This window comes from Myotis yumanensis, unplaced genomic scaffold (genome assembly GCF_028538775.1).
Source record: "Myotis yumanensis isolate MYYU_CA2020_CCGP unplaced genomic scaffold, mMyoYum1.0.hap1 SCAF_2, whole genome shotgun sequence".
Lineage (NCBI taxonomy): Eukaryota > Metazoa > Chordata > Mammalia > Chiroptera > Vespertilionidae > Myotis > Myotis yumanensis.
This window is the reverse complement of record NW_027223753.1, coordinates 12,336,012-12,356,513: the sequence shown is the minus strand read 5'-3', so window position 1 is coordinate 12,356,513 and position 20,502 is coordinate 12,336,012. Positions and strand designations below refer to the sequence as shown.

General features: G+C 60.8%; 2 protein-coding genes across 11 annotated transcripts in view; both read left to right on the top strand.

Annotated features, from left to right (window-relative positions):
- The first annotated feature begins 1,575 nt into the window (after positions 1-1,575).
- SH2D5 (SH2 domain containing 5) lies at positions 1,576-11,942 on the top strand. 2 transcript variants are annotated; one of them, XM_070403168.1, is made up of 10 exons: positions 1,576-1,720; positions 5,545-5,673; positions 6,032-6,112; positions 6,543-6,617; positions 7,595-7,741; positions 8,946-9,137; positions 9,363-9,537; positions 9,910-10,018; positions 10,742-10,901; positions 11,560-11,942. In XM_070403168.1, the coding sequence occupies exons 2-10, from the start codon at positions 5,587-5,589 to the stop codon at positions 11,761-11,763; spliced, it is 1,230 nt and encodes a 409-aa protein (XP_070259269.1). In that variant the 5' UTR covers positions 1,576-1,720; positions 5,545-5,586; the 3' UTR covers positions 11,764-11,942. The 2 variants fall into 2 exon arrangements, with proteins under 2 accessions (XP_070259269.1, XP_070259268.1); XM_070403167.1 differs by having other exon boundaries at positions 8,946-9,194.
- Positions 11,943-14,789: 2,847 nt separating this feature from the next.
- The window catches only part of KIF17 (kinesin family member 17), a 31,523-nt gene continuing 25,810 nt past the window's right edge, over positions 14,790-20,502 (top strand). For all 9 annotated transcript variants that reach the window (XM_070404251.1, XM_070404249.1, XM_070404248.1 and 6 more), the window contains exons 1-3: positions 14,790-15,322; positions 18,009-18,155; positions 19,426-19,527. In XM_070404251.1, coding sequence (XP_070260352.1) covers positions 15,092-15,322; positions 18,009-18,155; positions 19,426-19,527 — 480 coding nt within the window. In that variant the 5' untranslated portion in view covers positions 14,790-15,091. The remainder of the gene's footprint in view (positions 15,323-18,008; positions 18,156-19,425; positions 19,528-20,502) is intronic.

The window sequence follows — 20,502 nt, the reverse complement described above, 5'->3', positions numbered from 1 at the left end:
ATTGTGGCTGTGTTGTTTTCTCTGAATTGTCTCAAAATGGACTGTGGATCTAGTAATTGGCAAGTCCTCTATTTAAAATTTTTAGGAAGCTAGTAAGAATTACCCCTTTTAAAAAAAAGAATTAACCCTTTATTCTTTATGTACCCTGAGCTTCATAAATTGGAGTTTTTGGAGAGCAGGACCAATTTGTAAACCATCTCGATCCTTCTCATTCCTGGGCTCAAGGCTGTCACATGGCCTCCTCACTGAAGGGTTTCCCAGAGCACCTGGCATGTGGAAGTCAATAAACACTTGCCATTCGATCAGGTACAAAAGACACTTAAGAATAAACGCCAAGTCTAATACCAGCTAATATTTACTGAGCACTTCGCTTACTATGGTGCGGTATGGGCCAGGCACTGTGCCAAGCACTTGGCCCACGTTAACTCACTGGAATCCTCCCGTCCCTGTGAGTCAGGTGTTAGTAACTCTTACAGAAGAGTCACTCGGGGATCAAAGCGATTAAGGTGTTTGCCTGAAGTCCCATTTGGTGAATGTGAAGTGCCCAAACTTGGGACCACGCCTATAACCATTACACCTCACTGCTGCCTCTGGAAGGCGTTCAGAGGCTCTGGGGAGACAAAGGGGTTGCCTGATACCCAGGCTTGGCTCAACCCTGCCTCCTTCCCGACTCCCCTGAGGTCCTCAGACCCAGGCCAAGTCCCTCTCTGCCAGGGTGCTCACCTCAGCCTTTGCTCCCCCCTGGACCTGAGCACCTGTGTCCTGGCTTTTCTGGGGTGTCACCGGGTTTGCGATCTGAGTTTGGGCACCTGGAGAGTAGAATGCCTGGCCTGATGGGAACAAGAGTGCTCTCCAGCTCAGAGCTGTCAGGGACACTTCTGGCTAGATTTGCGCAGCCGTTTCCCCTGCTGAGTGGATTTCCCCATCGAAGTGGGCTTCCTTGTAACCGAAGGGCAGGGTCCCGGCCCATGTACAATGATCAGTGTTCATGAGGAGACGTCTTGATGCAGGTCCTGAGCTTGGCAGGCTCAGATAATCCTCTGAGAAGGGCTCGGAGGAAGACGAGCTACCCCCGCCCAACCCCAGGTGAGGGAAGGGAGGGTGAGACTGGCCGGGCTCCCCGGGACGGGACCCCGACCTCGTTCATTTGCTCGCAGGCTCTGCCCTTCGCACTGGGGATGGACTCGCCTCCTGACCAGAACGGCTGGCTCTCTAGTCAGAGGAGTGGGACGACCAGCAAGAGACGCGAGGGCTCCGCAGTGGGCGAAGGAGTCCGTCCCTGGTGGTCAGGGAAGGCTTCCTGGAGGAGGAGGACCCCTGGAGCAGCTTGGATGGCAAAGGGGGGCTAGCCAGGGAGCAGGACGGGAAGGACTCTCCGGGAGGGGGGACCGTCAGCGAGGCTTTGGGCACTGGGAGACCCCAACCCTGGAAGAGGCGCCCTCGGAGGGCGGGGACTCTACCCCCTACCTCCATCCCTCTAAGGCGGAGTGCGAGCTGAAGGGGGCGGTGCCAGGGCCCCTCGCGGCCGCTGATTGGGCGGTGCGACCGAGCGGAGCCGCTCTACGGGCGCTGATTGGTGGGCGAGATCTGGGCTCCGCCGCCAGGTGATCCGAATGCTGGTTCCTCCGGCCACGTGGGGGCTGCCGGGGGCGGCGGGCGGCTGAGCGGGAGGTGGGGACGCGCGGAGCTGCGGCGACGGGACTGAGACGCGGCGGCCGCGGTGAGTGAGCGCCTGAGAGCCGGGAGCCGGGAGCCGGGAGCCGGGAGCCGGGCCAGGGCAGGGGGCGGCGGATGCCGGGCTCGGTCCTCCCGCGCAGAGATGGGGGAGGGTCTCCGGTGGCGAGGAGCACCTCTGCTCCCTCCCTCCGTCACCCCCCCTCCCATCACCGTCACCGTCACCCACCTCTGCCCCGGCCTCCAACACCAGCACCACCCGTCACCCCCGCCGGCCCCTCCAGCGTCCTGCCTCGCTCGCCCCTCGGTGGGTCCGGGGAGTTCCTCTGCCCCGGCCGGCGCTGCCCTGGAAGCCTTCGCAGCGCTCCCAGGAATCCGCAATCGTAGGGATGATCACCCGCCATGGAGCGCTCCGCCCTGCGCTGGCCCCTCCTGAAAACAGCACGTTCCGCGCAGGTCGTGTTTGGAGAGGCTGTCCTCGACCACCTGTGTTAGCACCCCCTTCCCTCCACACACCTCAGCTCCTCCTCCCCTGCTGCGTTTCTCTCTGAGTCATTAACGCCCCCCCCCCCCATGTTGGTTTCGGGCCCCGGCCCCCCACCGGCCTGAGTGCTCCACCAGGCTGGGACTTTGTTCCCCTGCCCCGGAGTCCCGCTAGGAAATAGTCTCAGAAGAAACCAGTGCCCCCCCCCCCCCCCCCCCGGAGGTAGCTGCCGTTATTCCCCCATTTACAGGTGAGGGAGTGGAGGCTGCGAGGTGCAGTGACTTGCCCAAGGTCACACCAGCCAACCTGGTGGGACCCATAATCCAGGGACTTGGCCCTGGCCCTGGGCTTAGGGGTTTCTGTTTCTCTACGCGCGGCCCAGGGCAGGTGGGGGGTGGCCCTGGAGGGTGTGTTAGGGCGGGGGGGGGGGGGGGCGCATCTGTGCAGCTGAGCCAAAGGCAGGGTGGGTGAAGCAAGTGACTGAGGGGGCCCTGGCAGCCCCAGACCATCTGGCAGTTAGAGAGAGAAAGCTGCTGTTTTGCTGATCCCATCAGCCCCGCAGCCCCTGAGGTGTTGCAGCAGCTGGATAGGCTGGGACCCACCAGACTCTGAAGGTGGACACCCTGCTCGGGGAGGGGGCCGGGGAACCTGAGAGAAGGGCACAGCCCTGGCCTTGAGGAAGAGCCCCAGAGACCTGGGTTTGCCCCCCCTTGCACCCTGTGACCTTGGGCAGGTGACTTCACCCCCCTGAGTGACCCTTTGCTAAGCCCAGACTCTGCAGGCTGAGTAGTGTCCCCGAGTGCTGGAAAGGGGGCCCCCCATCAGCTGTGAACCCTCCAGGCAAGTCAGCCCATCCAGCCCCGTCTCCAAGCAGGGCCACCTGGGAAACCTGGGAGCAAGAGCCCCTCCTCCTTCCAAAGGTGTCCCCACAGAGAGGTGCGGGGCCCACAGGCTCCTGTGCAGAACCTCAGAAAAAAAACAGGCCTGGTCCAAAGAGATGAGTGGGTGTTTGTGCCTGGAACAGGCATGCAGGTCAGGGTGAGCCTGGGCAGCCCCCACCTCCAGGCCTGGGGCTGAAGGGCCCCTGCGGCTGGGAAGTGAGGGAGAGGGAGGGAGAAACTTCCAGTTTCCTGGGGGAGTTTCCAGGGGATGATGGATGGGGTGGGGCTCATGAGAGCACCAGTGACCTCCCCATCCCCACTGCCTGGGCCTGGGTATCCCCAAGAGCCACTGCTCTGGATTCTCGGGGCGGAGGCTGTGCCCAGCCCTAGACAGCTGTCTCCGGGTGTGTGATGTGTGCGAGGGAAGGTGTTTGTGGTGACCCACGTGACTCCTTCCCACCTTGCGTTGTCTGAGGGGCTGTGTCAGCACAGGCAGGAGTGTGCTCCGTATCCCTCCCTCCTCCGTCTCGCCTTCATCTCTCCTGTTATCTTTCTTACCCCTCACTCTTTCCACTTCTGTAGCGGCCTTTTCATCCTCTGTTCTTTCTCTCTCTCCCTTTCCCCCGTTTTGTTCTGTCTTTGCCTCCTCCGATCCTCACCGCCTTTGGGTGCAGGGCCTCCCAGCCCGTGCTGCGATTAGGGAGTTGAAAGATCAGTTCACTGGAGCCCCCACCTCCGCGCCTGGAGTGGGAGCCGCGGAGCTGTGGTGCCTGTTACACGTCCAACTTCGCTTTACTTACACATAAAAGGCGTAAGCGGTAATAGACGTGATGTGAAAGATGACCAGCATCAAAAAGCGTGAGGAAAAGGAGCGAGCCCCGGAGGGAGGAGGCGGGAGGCGTCCAGGGGATGGCGCAGCCTTTGTTTTCTGTCTCTGATTGCTGCTGGTGCCTCCATTCTGGCCCAAGGGCTGGAGGTCATGGGCAGGCAGAGGTAGGGGCTGTTCCCCAGCTCCCGGCGCAGTGTCAATGTCAGTCCAAAGCACCCAAGGACTCCTTCTCCAAGGACCCCTGCAGGCCGGTCGAGCACACCCGCAACGCACCCATTTCCTGCCCAGCACCCTTTCTGATCCCTCCTTTCTCCTGGAATTTGGCCCTCGGGCAGGCCTCTCCTCCTGCCACGCCCTCCCAGATGGATGATCTCTTATCTAGTGGGCCCAGTGAAGGAGGCACTGCAAGTGGGCCCACCTCACTGCCTCCCAAGCTCCCTCCTGAACATCAGGCTGTGGGGCCTCGCGTCCCGTGAGACCGTGTGTGTTGGGCATCAGCTCCGAGCCTGGCTGGCATCACACTTGGTGCCTGCTCCTCCGTTCATTCCTCAGTGACTCCTCACATTATTCCAGGTTTCGGGATGAGGAAACAGCTCAGAGAGGTGAGGAGGCTTGTCCAAAGTCACACGGAATTTGGACCCACGTCGCAGTGATTGCACGTAGGCTGGTGACACCGCCAGCTGGGGTCGGGCCCAGGAAAAACGGGCTGAGGCCTCAGGGACCCGGGCGGAGGTCAGCCACTCTTTCCTGCGGTGCCTTTATTCCGTGCTCACCCAGCACCAGCTGTGGTCCTGCGCTCTAGTGGGGAGTGAGCGCTCTCCCTGCCCGGGAGGACAGTCCCCTCCGGGGGTTTCCTCCTCTCCTCCACTGGTGGATCTGGGAGAGGGACCCCAGGAGAGACCAGAACCCAGGCTGGGTTGGGGGTGGGGCTCTGCAGCCCCCGGGCATTGTCCACCTTCCCTGCCTCCCGGCTCAGCATCAGTGCACTGCGTGGTGGGGGCTCGGGCAAGGGGCTGGAGTCAGGCTGAGCTGATAAGCCGGGGCCTGTGAGGCAGCTCTAGGCGTCCAGCTCCCGGGCCACCCCCGAAGGCTACAGAGCTCCTGTCCTGGAACCTGCTGTGGCTCCCCACTGCCGCAGGACAGAGCCGGCGTTCCCTAGTCCCAACCTGGCTCCGGCCATGTAAGGGCCCAGCTGCTTTCACTCCTCTGTGCCTTTGCAGACTGGTCTCCCTGCTGTCACACCCCTCCTCTCGGGTGGTACTGCCCCACCCCCCTGCTCTTTGTAGAAGCCCAGCCCAGAGCACAGGGGTCAATATCTGACCCAGGGCGTGGACTGCCGCACCCCTTCCTTCAGCTGTTTCCCAAACCTCACTCCGGCTGCAGTCAACTCCCAACTGCATTTCATATCTTCCTCTCTGCTCTGTCACCACCTAGCATATTCCATGTCTTATTTATCTAATGTCTTTCTCCCCCACGAGAATGTTGGCTGCATGGGGGCGGGGAGGGGGGTTATTCTGTTCGGGTCTCTGTGTCCCCTGTGTCTCCAGTGCCCAGTCCTGGCTTGACACACTGCACATGCTCAGTAAGGGTTTGTCCAATGAAGGAGCTGACTGGCATCCAATGGGAACACGGGGCTCGACTGCCTAGGAACCAGCCCTCTGCCTTGCCCTTTGCAGCCTTCTCTCCCGTGAGGCCTGAAGCTGGGCACCCTGGGGGCCATGCAGAAGGCTGGGGCAAGGGGCCGGAGGGCCTCTGACTGCGGCCCTGCCCCTCACCGACCCAGGTGCATCACCAAGTTTGCCCAGGTGGGTTTCCCCCCTTCTCCCATGGGTGCTCTGGTGGGCGGAGACTGGGTAGCAGGTCCTGGGGGGTGGGGAGGAGCTATGGGGAGGACCTATTTCTGTGTCTTCCCTCCCTGACCCAGGCTCGGGAATGTGTGTGTTGGCACAGATGAGATGAGGCCTCGGGGGCTGAGTGGCTTGACCAAGGCCACCTGCTGGGAAATAGCAGAGCCTGGACTCCGAGTACAGTGCTCTGCCACAGCTTACCCAGCACAGCAGTGTGTGCTTGGGGCGGGCGGGGTGGGGGGGTTTGGGGATGGGGATCAGGAACCATGAGCTTGACTTCCCTGCCTCCCTCCCACCCCCACCCACGCCCAAGCAGTACGTGGGTTCCTTCTCTGTGGATGACCTGGACACCCAGGAGGGCGTGTGGCTGGTGCAACAGCAGCTGTGGGCACTGAAGGTAGGAGAGCTGGGGAGGGCGCTTCGCTGGTGGGGGTCCCGGCCTTGGAATGGCCGCTGGGACCATCCATCTGATCCCCACCCCCAACCATAGAGGGAGCAAGTGAGGCCCAGGGAGGGCAGGACCAGAGCCATTCCACACCCAGGCTCCTGGGGCCACATGCCCCATGCCCAGGACTCTCTCCCTTAGTTGGCACCAGTGTCCCCAGGGTGGAAGCCACAGGTGGGAGATGCGGGGATGGTCCTGGCTGGGGGAGGTCTGCCAGGAGTCAGTCACCCTTCCCTGGCTCCCGAGGGTCCATTGTCCAGGGCTCAGCCCCCTGGCAGGTGGGGGAGTTGGTTAACCACCGATAGTGACTGGGACTGAGGCTGGCTGGGCAGGGCAGGGCCTGAGAGGTAATACCTGCCCCCCACCAACTCTCTTCCACCAGGACTGTCCCCGACGCCGGGCCGTCATCCTGAAATTCAGCCTCCAGGGCCTCAAGATCTACAGCGGGGAGGGTGAGGTAGGAGCCCGGGGGTGCAGGTGAGGACTGGGCAGGACAGGTGTCCTCCAAGATGTACTTGCCTCCACGCAGGCCCTGCACTGCCCCTGGAGCCTCCCAGCTTCCCAGGCTGCTCAGGGCCTTTGGAGTCCTCTCTCCAGGGAGCCCCCCAAGGCAAACTCAGCAGCCAGCCATTTCTCATCCATCTCACCCCTGATCCCGGCCCTCCAAAACCTCCAGGCAGTACCTCCTGGCCTGAGCATCAGGAACGACCCGTGAGGTTTTGGCAAGTTCCTGGGCCCCTACCTAGCCTGCCCAGCGGGCTGTGGCCAGCCTCTCATGACTGTGGAAGGGGGGCCAGACTCAGGCTGGAGGCTAGGGGGCCCCCGTTCCTTCGCCCAGCCTCTCCCGGTGCAAGCCAGCGTTTGTTGAACACTAACTGCATGCCAGACAGTACACACCAGGAGGCTGGGTGCCCCTGGTGTCCCAGAGGTGTGCACCGAAGGGCCCCGTGCCACTTGCACGAGGTCTCACCGACCCACCAACAGCCCCATCACGGGGGGCGGGGGAGGGCTTTACTCACCTGCCCAAGGCATCCAGAGAGAGACAGTGGCAGAGCCAGGATGCAGACCCAGCTCATTCACCTCCAGACCAGGAGTGCACCCCAGGGCCTGCCGCCCTGCCTCTCTGCGACCCCGCAGGCTGTGAATGCCCCGCGGTTCCAGCAGGTGGCAGAGGGAGCAAGGGATTTAAGCCCAGTAGCCAGGGAAGGATGAGGGTTTCAATTTGAGGCAGGGTTTGGGCAGGCCTGGAAGGAGGGAAGAATTCTTTCCCCCAGGAGCTGGGTGGGCCCCGAAACTGGGCACACAGGCTGGAGAGCAGGCCCGGGAGGCCTGCCAGCAGGTGTGTGGGGCCCGCAGGGCTGGCTCACACTGGGCTGGCTGCTGCAGCCCCAGTGGTGGGTCTGATGGAGGCTGTCATGCCCGCTGCCTCCCCAGGTGCTCCTGATGGCACACGCCCTGAAGCGAATACTCTACTCCACCTGGTGCCCCGATGACTGCCAGTTTGCCTTTGTGGCCCGAAACCCACGGAGCCCAGCCAGCAAGCTCTTCTGTCACTTTTTTGTGGGCAGACAGCCTGGAGAGGTACCTGGGGCCCAGCCAGGGGACCACCACTAGGCTGGGTGGAAGGGTGCTGTGCGTCAGCATGGGGTTCCAGGGACCGAGTGGTCATGGAGGGCTTGGCCAGGCTGTCCTGAGCCCCCTCCAGACCTGCACCCATTGCCACACGGGCTCCTTCTATGCCTCTGCCACTGAGGACTCCACAGAAGCAAGTCAGTGGCCTCAGCATGCCTTGAAGACGAGGCCATGCACTTGGGTGTTGGAAGGTCACCCTGCCACACCTTTGCTCCTGCTGTTCCCTCTACCTGGGTGCCCTTCACCTTCTCATCCTGGCAAATTCCAACTTGCCCTTCAAGGCTCAGCCCATGTGTCTGTGCAGCCCACTGTGACTCCTATAGCCCGCCACTCCCTTCTGGGGACCTGGGGACCTGTGACATGAACCACACCCTGTCATCGTTAGGCCTGTCCCTAATTGCAGACACTGGAGTTCTTCCAGAGCAGAGACTGGGCCCAGGTTCCAGTGTGCGGCTCCATGGAGCCGGTGGGTGGGCAGGTAGATCCCGGAAGTCAAAGCCAGTGTGGCTGCTGCGAACAGCAGCCTTGTCGGCCAGTTGTTCAGCAAGAAGAGGCTGGGTCTGGTTCCGTCCCGCAGCAAACACTGGCCGTCACCCCTGCGTGCCCGGCCCCGTGCTGACTCCTGGAGAGAGCGTGGCTGAGACGTGGCTTTGGATCTGGAGCTCACAATTCCAATGTGTGGGAATGTGTGTGCTGGGTAGAGTGCTGGGCCTTTGCCCGGGAATTTTTGGGCTTCCTTTTGAAGGAGCACAGGGAGGCGGGGATGAGGAAATGAGGCCAGAGGTGCGGTGCTCTGCCCAGGGTCACAGCAGCTCCTGAGGGACAGAGCCCGGGTCGGATGCCAGGGTCTGTGACTCCAGGCCAGGGCTCTTAGCCAGCCCTCTAAGAGGGTGCTGACCCTGTGCATGGAGTGGAGTGCATTTAGCCCAGGTGTTCCCAGCTGCAAGCATGATGCCTGGAGCAGAGTAGATGCTCAGGTAGGGGAGCTGCATGGTGGTGAGGTTTTGAGGGGTAAGTAGGCGTTTTCCCACTGACGGGAAGAGCATCCCAAGCCAACGGGTGGCATGCCCCTTTGGGGAGTGGGTTGATGCCTAAGGTGTTGGCCGGGAGACCTCCCTCACCGGAGCCCTCCCCGGCCCTCCCCTCCCGCTAGGTCCAGATTCTGCACCTGCTACTCTGCCGCTCCTTCCAGCTCGCTTACCTCTCTCAGCACCCTGCGGAGCGGGCACAGCCTGAGCCCTGCCTGGGGCCCGCAGGGGATGTGCCCCTGAAGCCACTGGCCAGCCCTGGGAGGCCCCCTGGCCTAGTCCGGGAGCCCTTCGTCCGTGATCAGCTCTCACAGAACGTGCGTGCACTGGTCTCCTTCCGGCGGCTGTCAGCAGAGGGGCCCGTGGGCAGTGGGGTATGCAGCACCCCAACCCCAGCCAGGGAGTGGGCAGCGGGCAGGGAACTGGGTGAGGTTTTGGCATCACGTGGAGGTGGTTGCTGGACTTCAGAGTGAGGGGCTCGCCTGACCTGACATGGCTAGACCTGATCTGCCAACCCCGCTGGGCCCCTCTTGGTACCCTAGAAGGAGCTGCTGGGGTTGGAAGGCTGTGGGAGTGCCCGCCATTCCCGCCTGGGGAATCCCTACTGCTCCCCCACCCTGGTGCGCAAGAAGGCCATCCGCAGCAAGGTGATCCGCTCGGGGGCCTACCGCGGCTGCACCTACGAGACCCAGCTGCAGCTGTCGGCCCGCGAGGCCTGTGAGTAGCAGGAGCACGCCTGCCCCGTGCGTACCTGGGGCGCGGCCTGTGCACCTGTGTGAGTCGGAGGGAGTGGGCCCCAAAGTCTCTCTGCCAGGCCTTGCCAGCGCCTCCGAGCAGAGGCCTGTGCTGTGAGTGACTGTGTGCCGTGCCCACGTGAGTGCATCCGCGTCCGAGTGCCGGCGCACGCAGAGGTGATGGTGTGGCTGTGGATGTGCTGAACTGGTGTGGGCTGTGCTGGTGTGTGGATGTGTCTTTTGGAGGCTGGATGTGTGGCTGCTGGTGAGGAGGGGTCACAGGGCCTGTGGGGGTGAGGTGGGCTGGGTTGGGATGAATCAGTCTCTCCCTCTGACTTCTGGATGGTCTCCATAGTTCCTGGCACGTGGGAGGCGTGGCCGCAAGGTCCTGGCGGCCTCGGGAGCCTGGTGGAAAGTGAGGGCAGCCTGACCGAGAACATCTGGGCCTTTGCTGGCATCTCCAGGTAGGAGGGGCCTGGCCTGGCTGAATGCCCAGCCCCTTGGGGTGAGCAGAGAGATAGGCTGTGGACGCCCTCTGCCCCTCAGGGCCCTGCCATGTAGGTGCCTATTCCTGTGCAAGGGCAGGGCGTTCCTGATCTCGGGTCAGCATCTTGGGCCTCAGTTTCTCAGCTTTAAAGTGGGTAAGAAGGAGCGCTTGACTGAGAGGGGATCGCAGTGAGCCATCACTTCACTGACTGAGGCGGGGCTGTGGGAGGATCAAGTGAGGTCATTCCAACGAGGAAAGACCTCAGCACCAGGCGACAGCTCCCTCAATGTCAGGTCTTTAAAATGCTCCTGACCAGGTCTTGGAATTGTCAGTTAAGGATGCCCTAGAAACCTTCTGAAAGGAAGGCTAAAAGCTCCCTGTCGTGGAGGCCCTGTTCTCGGAGAGGTACCTCGTTTAAGATGGCATGGGCCCAGCCAGCGTGGCTCAGTGGTTGAGCACCGACCTGTGTATGAATCAGGTCACAGGGCATATGTCTGGGTTGCGGGCTCTATCCCCCATTGTGGGGCGTGCAGGAGGCAGCCCATCAATGATTCTCCCTCTCCCTTCCTCCTTGAAATCAACAACAATATATATATTTATATTTTAAAAGATGCTCTGGGGCTGATACACCATTGCCTGGGAGCAACCTGAAAGGCCAGACTAGAGGTCCCACCTTCAGCCTCTCCCTCTGCCACCCCAGGCCCAGTGCCCTCGCCCTGCTCCGGAGAGACGTGCTTGGGGCCTTCCTGCTGTGGCCCGAGCCGGGCGCCTGCGGCCAGTGGTGCCTGTCCGTGCGGACACAGTGCGGCGTGGTGCCCCACCAGGTCTTCCGGAACCACCTGGGCCGCTACAGCGTGGAGGTAGAGTGTGGGCCGTCAGCGCCCCCCCCCACCCCGTGCCCTCAGGCCCCTCTCCCTTTAACTCCTGAGCTCACCTCACCCTCCTCTGGTCCCCCTGGGCTCTCTCTGGCCCATCCCTTATTTACTTCCATCGGGCTCCTTAGTCATGGTCCCTGCTGCCCCCGCCCCACTGGCCCACTCAACCCCACCTCGACCTCTGGGCTCGCCCTCGCCCCTCTCTAGAGGCCTTGGAGGGTCCCACCAGCAGAGTCTGGGGCTAGCGTCATGCTTCACATTCTGTGGGAATCCCGGCTTGTAAGTCTGCTTTCCCACACCCTAACCATCTCTTAGCAGAGGAGGAAGCTGACTCAGGGTAGGGGCCTGCTTAAGCTCAGGCAGCCTCTGAGTCTCCAGGTCTGGAGTCTTGGATGATCACAGGTTTCCGGGCCTTTTTAAATCTGCACCCTTCCCTCCATGCTAAGTGCCTCCGTCCCGGCCAGGCTGGGAGGAGAGAGAGAGGAAATGGTGCCTGGCTGTGCTGTGAGCAGGACGGTGATCTCCCTGAGCTCGAATTTCCTCCTCTCTGAAGTGGGGCAGGATCCCAGGCAGGGGGGTGGTTGGTGCCCGGCACCAGCCATGGGGCAGGGGGAGCTGGGACTGAAGCCCCTCCCTCCCCCAGCACCTGCCCGCCGAGTTCCCCAACCTGGAGGCCCTGGTGGAGCACCACGCGGGGACTGCGCGCAGCCTCTTCTGCTCGCTCGACATGGGCCGCCTGAACCCCAGCTACGAGGAGCAGGACTGTGGGCCCGAGAGCAGGCCTCCCCGGACACTCCGGCCCCTTAGCCATGCCAAGTCCGAGGCAGAGCTGCAGGGCCTGGGCTAGGAGGCCGGGCCCCACACCAACAGGCCTGGCCTCCCCCGGGCCCCTGGGCCTCAGCAGGCCACTCTGCCCTTCTTCCACCCCCCTGGTCAGTTCCATCCAGTCACTCAGCCCCTTGGACCAGCCTTCCATCACTTCACTGACTGTGGCGGAGCCCTGAGATTGGGGATTCTCCCTCGACATGTGGCCCCTTGAGACTGCAGGGGGGGGGGGGGGGGTAGCAGATCTCCAGGCTTCCGTGAACTTGCTGGGTGGCTTGGGTGCTTGTCCTCTGGGCTTCACGGGAGCTTTCTGGGGAGGCGGGGGGCAGGAAGAGTTAGTCCCAGTGGAGGGGTAGCCTCTCCTTAGGAGGGCAGGCTCGGGGGCCCTGACTGGGAGTCTCTGGAGAGCTCCTGACAGGCAGCCAGACACGGAGGGTGAGGTGCCTGGGGAGGCGGGAGGAGTGAGGTCTCGCTTTGGGCAAAGGCCTGGGCGAGCCGCCCTCTCATGAGAGACACGGAGATGACTCAGTGGAGCCTGTGGGCCCCGTCCTGGCTGCCAGTTTCTCAAGTCGTCTGAGGTAAGGGAGTCTTCCCTGGAGTTCTGAGGAGCAGGGGTAGGAGGGTAGAAAGGCCAGGGTGGAGGAAGAGCCACGCCACCCAAAGCCCATGCGCGGGGTGGACACCCGTGTGCAGAGAGGGACGTGAGCCATCGGGGCACAGAATCCCCGTGCAGGGCTTGGGAGGCGGGCTTGTCTGTGCTCAAAACCACAGGGTGGTGATCCCGCTCACGGGGAGGGTTTGCCCAGCCTCGTCCACTCCCCATGACACACACACGGTGCATTTCCTTTTGCCGCTTGACTGAGAGGGGATCGCAGTGAGCCACGGCTTAGAGGGTGGACCAGAGTCCGGCTCAGCCTGCAGGCTGCAGTAGGTGTGGTGGCTGCCTGCCAAGTCACCTGATGAGGGGATTGCCCTCAGTGTGGCGCTGACCGGGCTGTCGGGAGCCGCCGTGCCCCCCTTAGGCTAGTTCCACTGGGGAGGGGGTCAGAGGAGAGCCATCCACAGTTAGAACTGATGTGGGCTCTGCCGGGGGGGCTTGGCCTCGATGGACAGCAAGTCACGGAAATGACCGTAGTCTGCGGGACTGATCCCGTGCTGACTGGCAGGAACCCCCCTTCATTGGTAAGCTTGACAGACACTAATCTACCAAGCGAGGGAGGAAGCTCACTGTGGGGGAATTTCTGTTTCTAAGGCAGAGGCCTGGTCATGAATCTGGGGCTGCCCTCTCCCTCTCCTGGGAGTTAGATGTGACTGTTCGGTGCCTTGCAAGTAACAGATTCTGACTCCTCCCATGAACAGCAGCCCCACAGAAGAGAAACGGCGGGAGGGTTCTGGGGAGCTGGTGCTCCCAGCTGACAATCCCGCTGCCGGGATGGTCTCGGTGAGGGACCTTGTTCTTGTCAGAAGAGATAGGGGGAAGCTGCCCTTGGGGGCTCGTCTCACTGGAACGACAGCACTGATTCTGTACTGACCGTGAACGGGAACCCGGAATTCCCTGGGCAGCCATTGCTACCTGAACCCATCTCCCTGGGCAAAGCCCTGGTCCCTAGTGGGAGTACCCAGCCCTACATTCCCTGGCCAGGAGAGGGGTTTGCTGACACAGGGCCCAGGATGAGAGCACTGGAGTCGCACATTTAAGAGCCGGTAACTGGCCCAGCTTAGGCCAGAGCTTTGCCTCTGTGATGGATGTGTTTTGTTGTGCAAATTATCCATGTGGATACGGTGTCAGGGGTGTTCCCAAAGCACTTTAACATTCCTTTTCACAGCATTTATTGTTCACGTGGCACAAATAGGGCAAGGTCTTTGACCCATGTGTGCAAACATGTCAATGTCTTAATCGTAGATCAGTTTTCTCTCTACAAAACTGATAGCACCACCTGGGTAGCCCAGTTCTCTCTACTGTATGTACTTGAAATAAAACGAATTTCTTCGGATTGTCCAGTACCGACTTTTCCTTTGAAAGGTGATGTCTTTTGTTCAGTTTTCCTGTTTTGTTTTTGTTTGCCAACATACCTTCAGATGGTGCTGACTGGCAGAGCAGGCAGGTCTTGTTCTCAGAGGCAGAGGGTGTCCTGAAGGATTTTCAAATCCTCTCTCTCCTGCTTAAAGTCTTCAGTGGTTATTTCCTGTGGGAAAAAGACTCAAGTCCTGTGCTCTGGCAACTTGGGCTCTCCTGCTCCTGCAACACGCCACAGGACCTTTGCACAGCCTGGACAGGTCTTGTCCTCCCTGCCTTTTGCCTGGTTAACTCAACCTTAGCATCTCAGCTCCTGTCACTCTCGGGAAGCCTGCGGGGGAGGGTTGCGGGTAAGGTCCCCATGTTGGATGTTCCACAGAACTGGCCCTTTAGTTTGTAATGACTAGTTCATTGATGGGATTTTTGTATGTGGGAGATTTGTTTTTGATGTCAGTCTCCCCCACTCAATTAGACTATGGGCGGCAGGAGGGCAGGGATTGGGCTGTCTCCCAGCGCCTACTAAGATGCCTGGCAGGTAGCTATTTCTGTGCAGAGTGGAGCCTAGAGGCGGCTGTTCTGGAGGGACGAGTGCTGAGCCGGGAGACAGGCCAGGCAGCCTCGACAGCTAAAAAGACCTTGGCTCTCAAAGTGTTTTGTTTGTTCATCTTGAGGCTTAGAAAAAACGAGGGCGGCATTGGAAGGACAATTTTTGCCTTGTTCCAGGGACTCTGAGTCAGGGACGTGAGAAAAGCAAAGTCCTGGTTGCCTGTCTCAGTGGGTCTCTGACCCACGCGAGAGGCCCCTCCTCTAGTATCTCTCGGCGGTGGCGTCAGGCCTGGCCTCCCCGCTTAGCTGGGCAACCTCGGGCCAATCGCTTCACCTCTCTGCACCGGGGCTGACAGCGGGCGGGACGGAGCGGGCGGGCAGCACGTGGTCGTTCTCGCGGGCCGCTACCTGTGACGCCACGTGCGTTGCTATGCAACCGCGAACGCCGCGGTAGCTTGAGGGCAAGCGGGCTGCTGGGAGCTTGGGTCCTGCGGCGCCTGCAGCGCGGATCCTCCACTTCCCCGCCAGGGCCGGGCCTCGGGGATAGACGAGCCCGGCCACAGAAGGAGGCAGCGGCCCGGCTCCGGTCCTGCGACTCCCTCGGAGGCCCCGCGAGGCGTCCAGTTCTCCCTCCGCAGCCCCGACCCCTCCACGAGGACCCGCCCCCTGCGCCCGGCTCTCGCCGGGTCCCCCGCTCCAGGCGGCCAGGGGTCCCCTGCCGGGCGGTTGTCTGTCCCGCCGCGTAGTCCCGGTCGGCCCGCGCCCGGGGGAGCCCTGCCGGGGCGCGATGGCCTCGGAGTCGGTGAAGGTGGTGGTGCGCTGCCGCCCCATGAACCAGCGGGAGCGGGAGCTGAACTGCCAGCCCGTGGTGACGGTGGACTCGGCGCGCGGCCAGTGCTTCATCCAGAACCCCAGCGCCACCGACGAGCCGCCCAAGCAGTTCACCTTCGACGGCGCCTACTTCATGGACCACTTCACGGAGCAGATCTACAACGAGATCGCCTACCCGCTGGTGGAGGTGAGCGCGCCGGGAGGCCGCCTCCGAGGACCGGCTGGGCAGGACTTGAGCCGCCCTGAGGGGTCCCCAGGGACGGCACTGCCCCCAAGCCGCCGGAGGCCCCCTGGACACCAGCAGGTTGGTCTGAAGACCTCTGCGGGCAGGAGAGCAGGAACCCGCCCACCAGGTCTGTGCCCAGGTCTCCAGCGCGCCCAGTGCCCAGGCTGCCCGCATCCCCACCCCTACAGCCCCTCTCCCACCAGAACTCCAGCCTGCAGGACCGCCTGCCCCCACCCTCGCCTGGGAGCTTCAGGACTTCTCTAAACGCTCCAGCCACTTTCTCCAGCTTCCTTCTCCTTCTCCCTTCCCCTCCCCATCCCAGGCCATGGCCTCTGCTTTCTCTCCCTCAGCATTCAGAGCCCTCTCTCAATCCTATGCGGGAGGGAGGACGATCTCACCAGTCCCTGCTTCTGCTCCTTTGAGCTTCATAGGGGGGAGGGGCCTCACATTTCACAGATGGGGAAACTGAGCCGGGAGGGAGGAGACAGGCCAGGCCCCACAGGGAGTCTGATAGAGGTGGGGCTGGGTCTGCACCTGCTTCCACTGGGCAAGGGCTCTTTCGTTTCTACCAACATCTCCCCAGCTGCCAGAGCATCACTAGTTGAGATGGGACAGGTGGTTCCAGGTAAAGAGGGGAAGTTTGGGAAATGCTTTGTACACGCTCCCTCGATTGAAGAAACCACTATAACTTCTTTAACCCAGTGTTTCCAAAATAGATGTGACCACGGGACCTTTTTTGTTTTGGACGGCAGGCCATTAAACATCCCCAGAACACCAGCTTTGGCTGCGCCATCTCTTCCTCCAAGATAGTCAAAACCCTGGAGCGGCTGAAGTGTTCTGAAGCCCAGAGCTCCCCAGTGGTCAGGCCCTGCCCCAGGACGATGCCCAGAGGACGAGGGCCGCTCTCCCCGGGGGTGGTCCCAGGCTCTGGGGATGGCAGGCTGTTCCTCTCTGTCCTGGATTTCCAGGCTGAAGGGACCTGAGGGGTCATCTCATCCAGTCTTCTCCCCGTCGGGTCCTTGTCCTTGAATGTCTACCCAGTGGAAGGGGCTCACTTTTCCCAAAGCTTCCCAAAGTCCCGCCTTGGCTGCTTGGCTCCTAGACCATCGTACACTAGAGAACATCTCAGTTCAGATGCGCGAGTGTCCCCGGTAAAAATGAAATGAAGCACACTGAACTGTGTTTAGTGGGAAAATATTTTTACGCTGCTTCCATTTTTAAGTGTAAATTAACTAAAATAAAATCAGTATCTCATTTGCCCCAGGCATGTGTCTAGCGTGGCTGGTAGCTACCCCCCTGGATGGTGCAGGGGTATTTATGTTTATGTGGACTCTTGTCTGGGTTTGGGTGACGTTGATACTCTGGGCGCTGCACCATGTTCCCGGGACTTCGTGTGCCCCTGGCTCTGAGGAGCCCGGCTGTGGCCCCGGTTGGGTGGTGGGTCTGCACAGCCTCACCCTCCGCAAGGGACCCGTGCCTGTGTGCAGCCCACACGGTGGTCAGGGTTTCCTCAGACAAGGGAGGGGTGATAGTGTCCATTCTGCCCATGACAATGAGGCCTCCCTCCAAGGAACTGTGAACGGTGGCCCGTCTTCCCCAGCATCCCCTGGGACCAGAGCCCCACGTGGTCTACGGGGCGGGCCTTTGCAGTGGAAGCAGGCACAGATCCACGTGGGCCCTCGGGGTCCGGGAGCAGCTCTCTGGCCCAGGTTCTGACACTGGGTTCCCCGCTCCCCACATGAGGTTCTAGAATTTGTGTCCCCATGTGTGAGGGCGGGGACTGGGTGTCCGCCTGATTCATTGCTCTGTCCCCTGCCAGAGCACAGTGCCTGGTACAGGGAAGGAATAAATGCATCTGAACGAAGAATGACCTCAGGGTGCCACCCGCTTGCCCTACCTTCCCTCTCAGCTTCTTCTTCCATCCCCCTCGCCCCAGCCTCCCTCCTCTCTGTCTTCGCTCAACCTGTCCCCTCAGCCTGGGATGCCTTCCTCTTCTGTCACCTGTCAAAATCCAAGCCCCCCCTTCAGCTCCCCCAGTTCCACTTACCCAGGAGGCTGTGCCTGGATCTTCCCACACCATCCTGTCCCCTCCCCCACACCGTCCTGTCCCCTCCCCCACACTCCCTCTCCTTGCCCAGGGCCTGAACTCCCCACATTACATTCGCCTCCACTTGCCTTGTATGGGAGTCACTCCCCCACGATCCAGGCGGACATTTAGTGAGCACCTCTGTACCCCAGCACCCCACTGCCAGTGCCTGCAGCACTTCTCGGGTAAACCTCACACAGCCTTGGAGGAGGTGCTGTTCCGACCCTTCATTTCAGAGGAGGAAACTGAGGCTCAACGTGCCTGCGTACCAACAGGCCAGGGGCACACAGTCACTAAAGGGTAGAGACCGATTTGAACCCAGGTGGCTAGACTCCAGGGCACAAGCTCTTAACCACACACAGGGACAGTCTCCTACCCCAGCAGGCACTGAGCTTGAGGACAGAGCTGTGCCTCATTCATGTCTACCTGCCCACCCCCAGCCCAGGGACATGGAGGTGGGAGGCCCAGGAGGGGTCCCGGGTCGGCCCCTCAGACCTGGCCCTGGCCCTCCACCAGGCCGTGCTGGGCCTGCTGAGCACCGGTTTTGGTCCTCCCACGCAGGGTGTCACTGAGGGCTACAATGGCACCATCTTTGCCTACGGCCAGACGGGCAGCGGGAAGTCCTTCACCATGCAGGGCCTGCCCAACCCACCCACCCAGAGAGGCATCATCCCCAGGGCCTTCGAACATGTTTTTGAGAGTGTGCAGGTACGGGCCTCGGGAGGGCAGGGGCAGGGGCAGGGCTGGTGCCCGGGGCCGCGGGGTCCCAGAGCACTTCTGACTCTGGGATGAATCAGAGCCTCTACAGCACGGATGAGCGGAGGCAGGATCTGGTTTTCTGAATTTGATGGGAGAACTTAAAACTGAGACATGACACCTCGCAGTTCCATGTTTTTCTCTTGCCATTTTTGGATATTTTTAAAAATTTGATTTTAGAGAAAAGGGGGAGGAATAGAGAGAAACATCGATGTGAGAGAGAAACATCCACTGGCTGCCTCCTGCATGCCCCCTACTGGGGACCGAGCCCACAACTTGAGCATGTGTCCTTGACCGGGATCAAACCTGGGACCCTTCAGTCTGCAGGCTGATATCTACTGAGCCAAACCGGCTAGGGCCAGCTTTCCATTCTATTGAGCAGTTGCTACAAACCAAGCCTTGTGCAAAGCCCTTTATTATCCCACTGAACCCCCACCCTGGCCCAGCAGTAACCATCATCCCCATTTTCAAGAACGGGAAGCTGAGACTTGGAGCCCCTATGGGCTGGGTCAAAACCAGTCATCCCAGCCCTAGCTGGTTTGGCTCAGTGGATAGAGTGTCAGCCTATAGACTGAAGGGCCCCAGGTTTGATACCGGTCAAGGGCACATGCCCAGGTTGCAGGCTCGATCCCCAGTAGGGGGCGTGCAGGAGGCAGAAGATCAACGATTCTTTCTCATGATTTGTTGATGTTTCTATCTCTCCCTCTCCCTTCATCTCTGAAATCAATAAAAATATATTTAAAAAACAAAACAGTCATCCCAGTGTGCAGGCTGCAGGTGAGAAGTGCAGGTGACATTTGTGGCAATGCACAGAGATTCCTGCATCTGGGGAATGGCAAGTGGGGAAAGGGACCCTGGTCAGCTGCAGAGCCCACTGTACCTGCACCCGGGACTCAGCTGGTGACCCACAGGAGAGAGGACTGCCAGGGATCAGCCCAGGGCCAGTGCTTGTTCCAGGCCTTACCTGTGGCCTCAGTTTCTCTACCTGAACAATGGGAGGCCTCTCCGATTTCTTTTCCTTTGAGGCCTGTAGAGAGCATTAGACAACAGCAATATGAGAACGATGCGACGCTGTGAATCCTGACCTCCCCCCCCCACCCCCCACCCCCCCCCCCCCACCCCACATCACCGTGATGTCTGGCTGCAGGGGCTCAGGTTGCAGGGCCAGGGGAGGCAGCAGGTGCTCAGGTGTCTGTCTTTGCTCTCTGCCCACTCCCTGCAGTGTGCGGAGAACACCAAATTCCTGGTCCGGGCCTCCTACCTGGAGATCTACAACGAAGATGTCCGTGACCTCCTGGGGGCTGACACCAAGCAGAAGCTGGAGGTGGGTGCAGACCTGGCAGAAGCAGGCGGGGGCTGGTGGAGAGGGGAGGTTGGCATCAGGTGGTGGTGGGCCCTCAGAGTGCACGGGTGCTGGTTCAGACTCCAGTGAGGACTGATGACCCACGAGGTGGTTGTGAGGTTCAAGAGGGTAATGAGGGCGCACGGCTTAGCAGAGCTGGCGTATGGCAGGCGTTCAGTGTGTGAGCGATTCCATGCCATTGCGATTCCCAGAAAGGAAGGTGGGTGTGACTGGCGGGCGCACAGTGGAAACCCAGGGAGGAGGAGTCAGGACTGACGGGAACGTGTTTTGAACATTGTCCTCAGTCTCCTAAAAGGTGAGAACCAGAATGAAAGAACATTCTTTCCCAGCACGTGAAGCCAAATTAGATGCTTCGAGGGTTCTATCAAGATGACAGAACTGTCCTGGCCAGTTTGGCTCAGTGGATAGAGCATCGGTCCAAGGACTGAAGGGTCCCGGGTTCAATTCTGGTCACGGCCACTTACCTTGGTTGCTGGCTGGATCCCAGGCCTTTGCAGGAGGCAACCAAGTGGTGTATGTCTCTCCTCTGCCCTCCCACTCTCTCTAAAAATCAGGTGAGGATTAACAACAATGACAAAAGGAACCTTGCAAGATGACAGAACTGATCCTCTGGGGAGCCCGCGAGGTCAGGTGACCCAGCGGGACTGCACAGTTGGTGGCCGGGCTTGATCAGGCTCGGGAGCCTTGGGCCTTGGCTTTAGCGCGAGGCTTTGGTCATGTGTCCTCTCTGGGACTTTAACTCTGAGTGGGCCTGGGCAGGTCCAAGGAGGAGAGGCCAGTGTGGGGAGGTGCTGGTGGCTGCCCCCCAAGTCTGGTGCTTCTTATCTGACCAAGCAACCAATGGGGTCCAAAAGGCCCACCCCCAGCATCAGGGGTCGGATCGTCCCACCTCCCTCAGAGGCAGAATGTCCGAGTTGGGGGCGTGCCAGTCGTTAA

Excerpts from the sequence above, each read along its gene's own strand:
- SH2D5 (XM_070403167.1), top strand. The coding sequence starts at position 5,587 with ATGCAGAAGGCTGGGGCAAGGGGCCGGAGGGCCTCTGACTGCGGCCCT. Across the intron at positions 7,742-8,945 it reads TGGGCAGACAGCCTGGAGAG|GTCCAGATTCTGCACCTGCT; the intron begins GTACCTGGGGCC and ends CCCTCCCGCTAG. Across the intron at positions 9,538-9,909 it reads GCTGTCGGCCCGCGAGGCCT|TTCCTGGCACGTGGGAGGCG; the intron begins GTGAGTAGCAGG and ends TGGTCTCCATAG.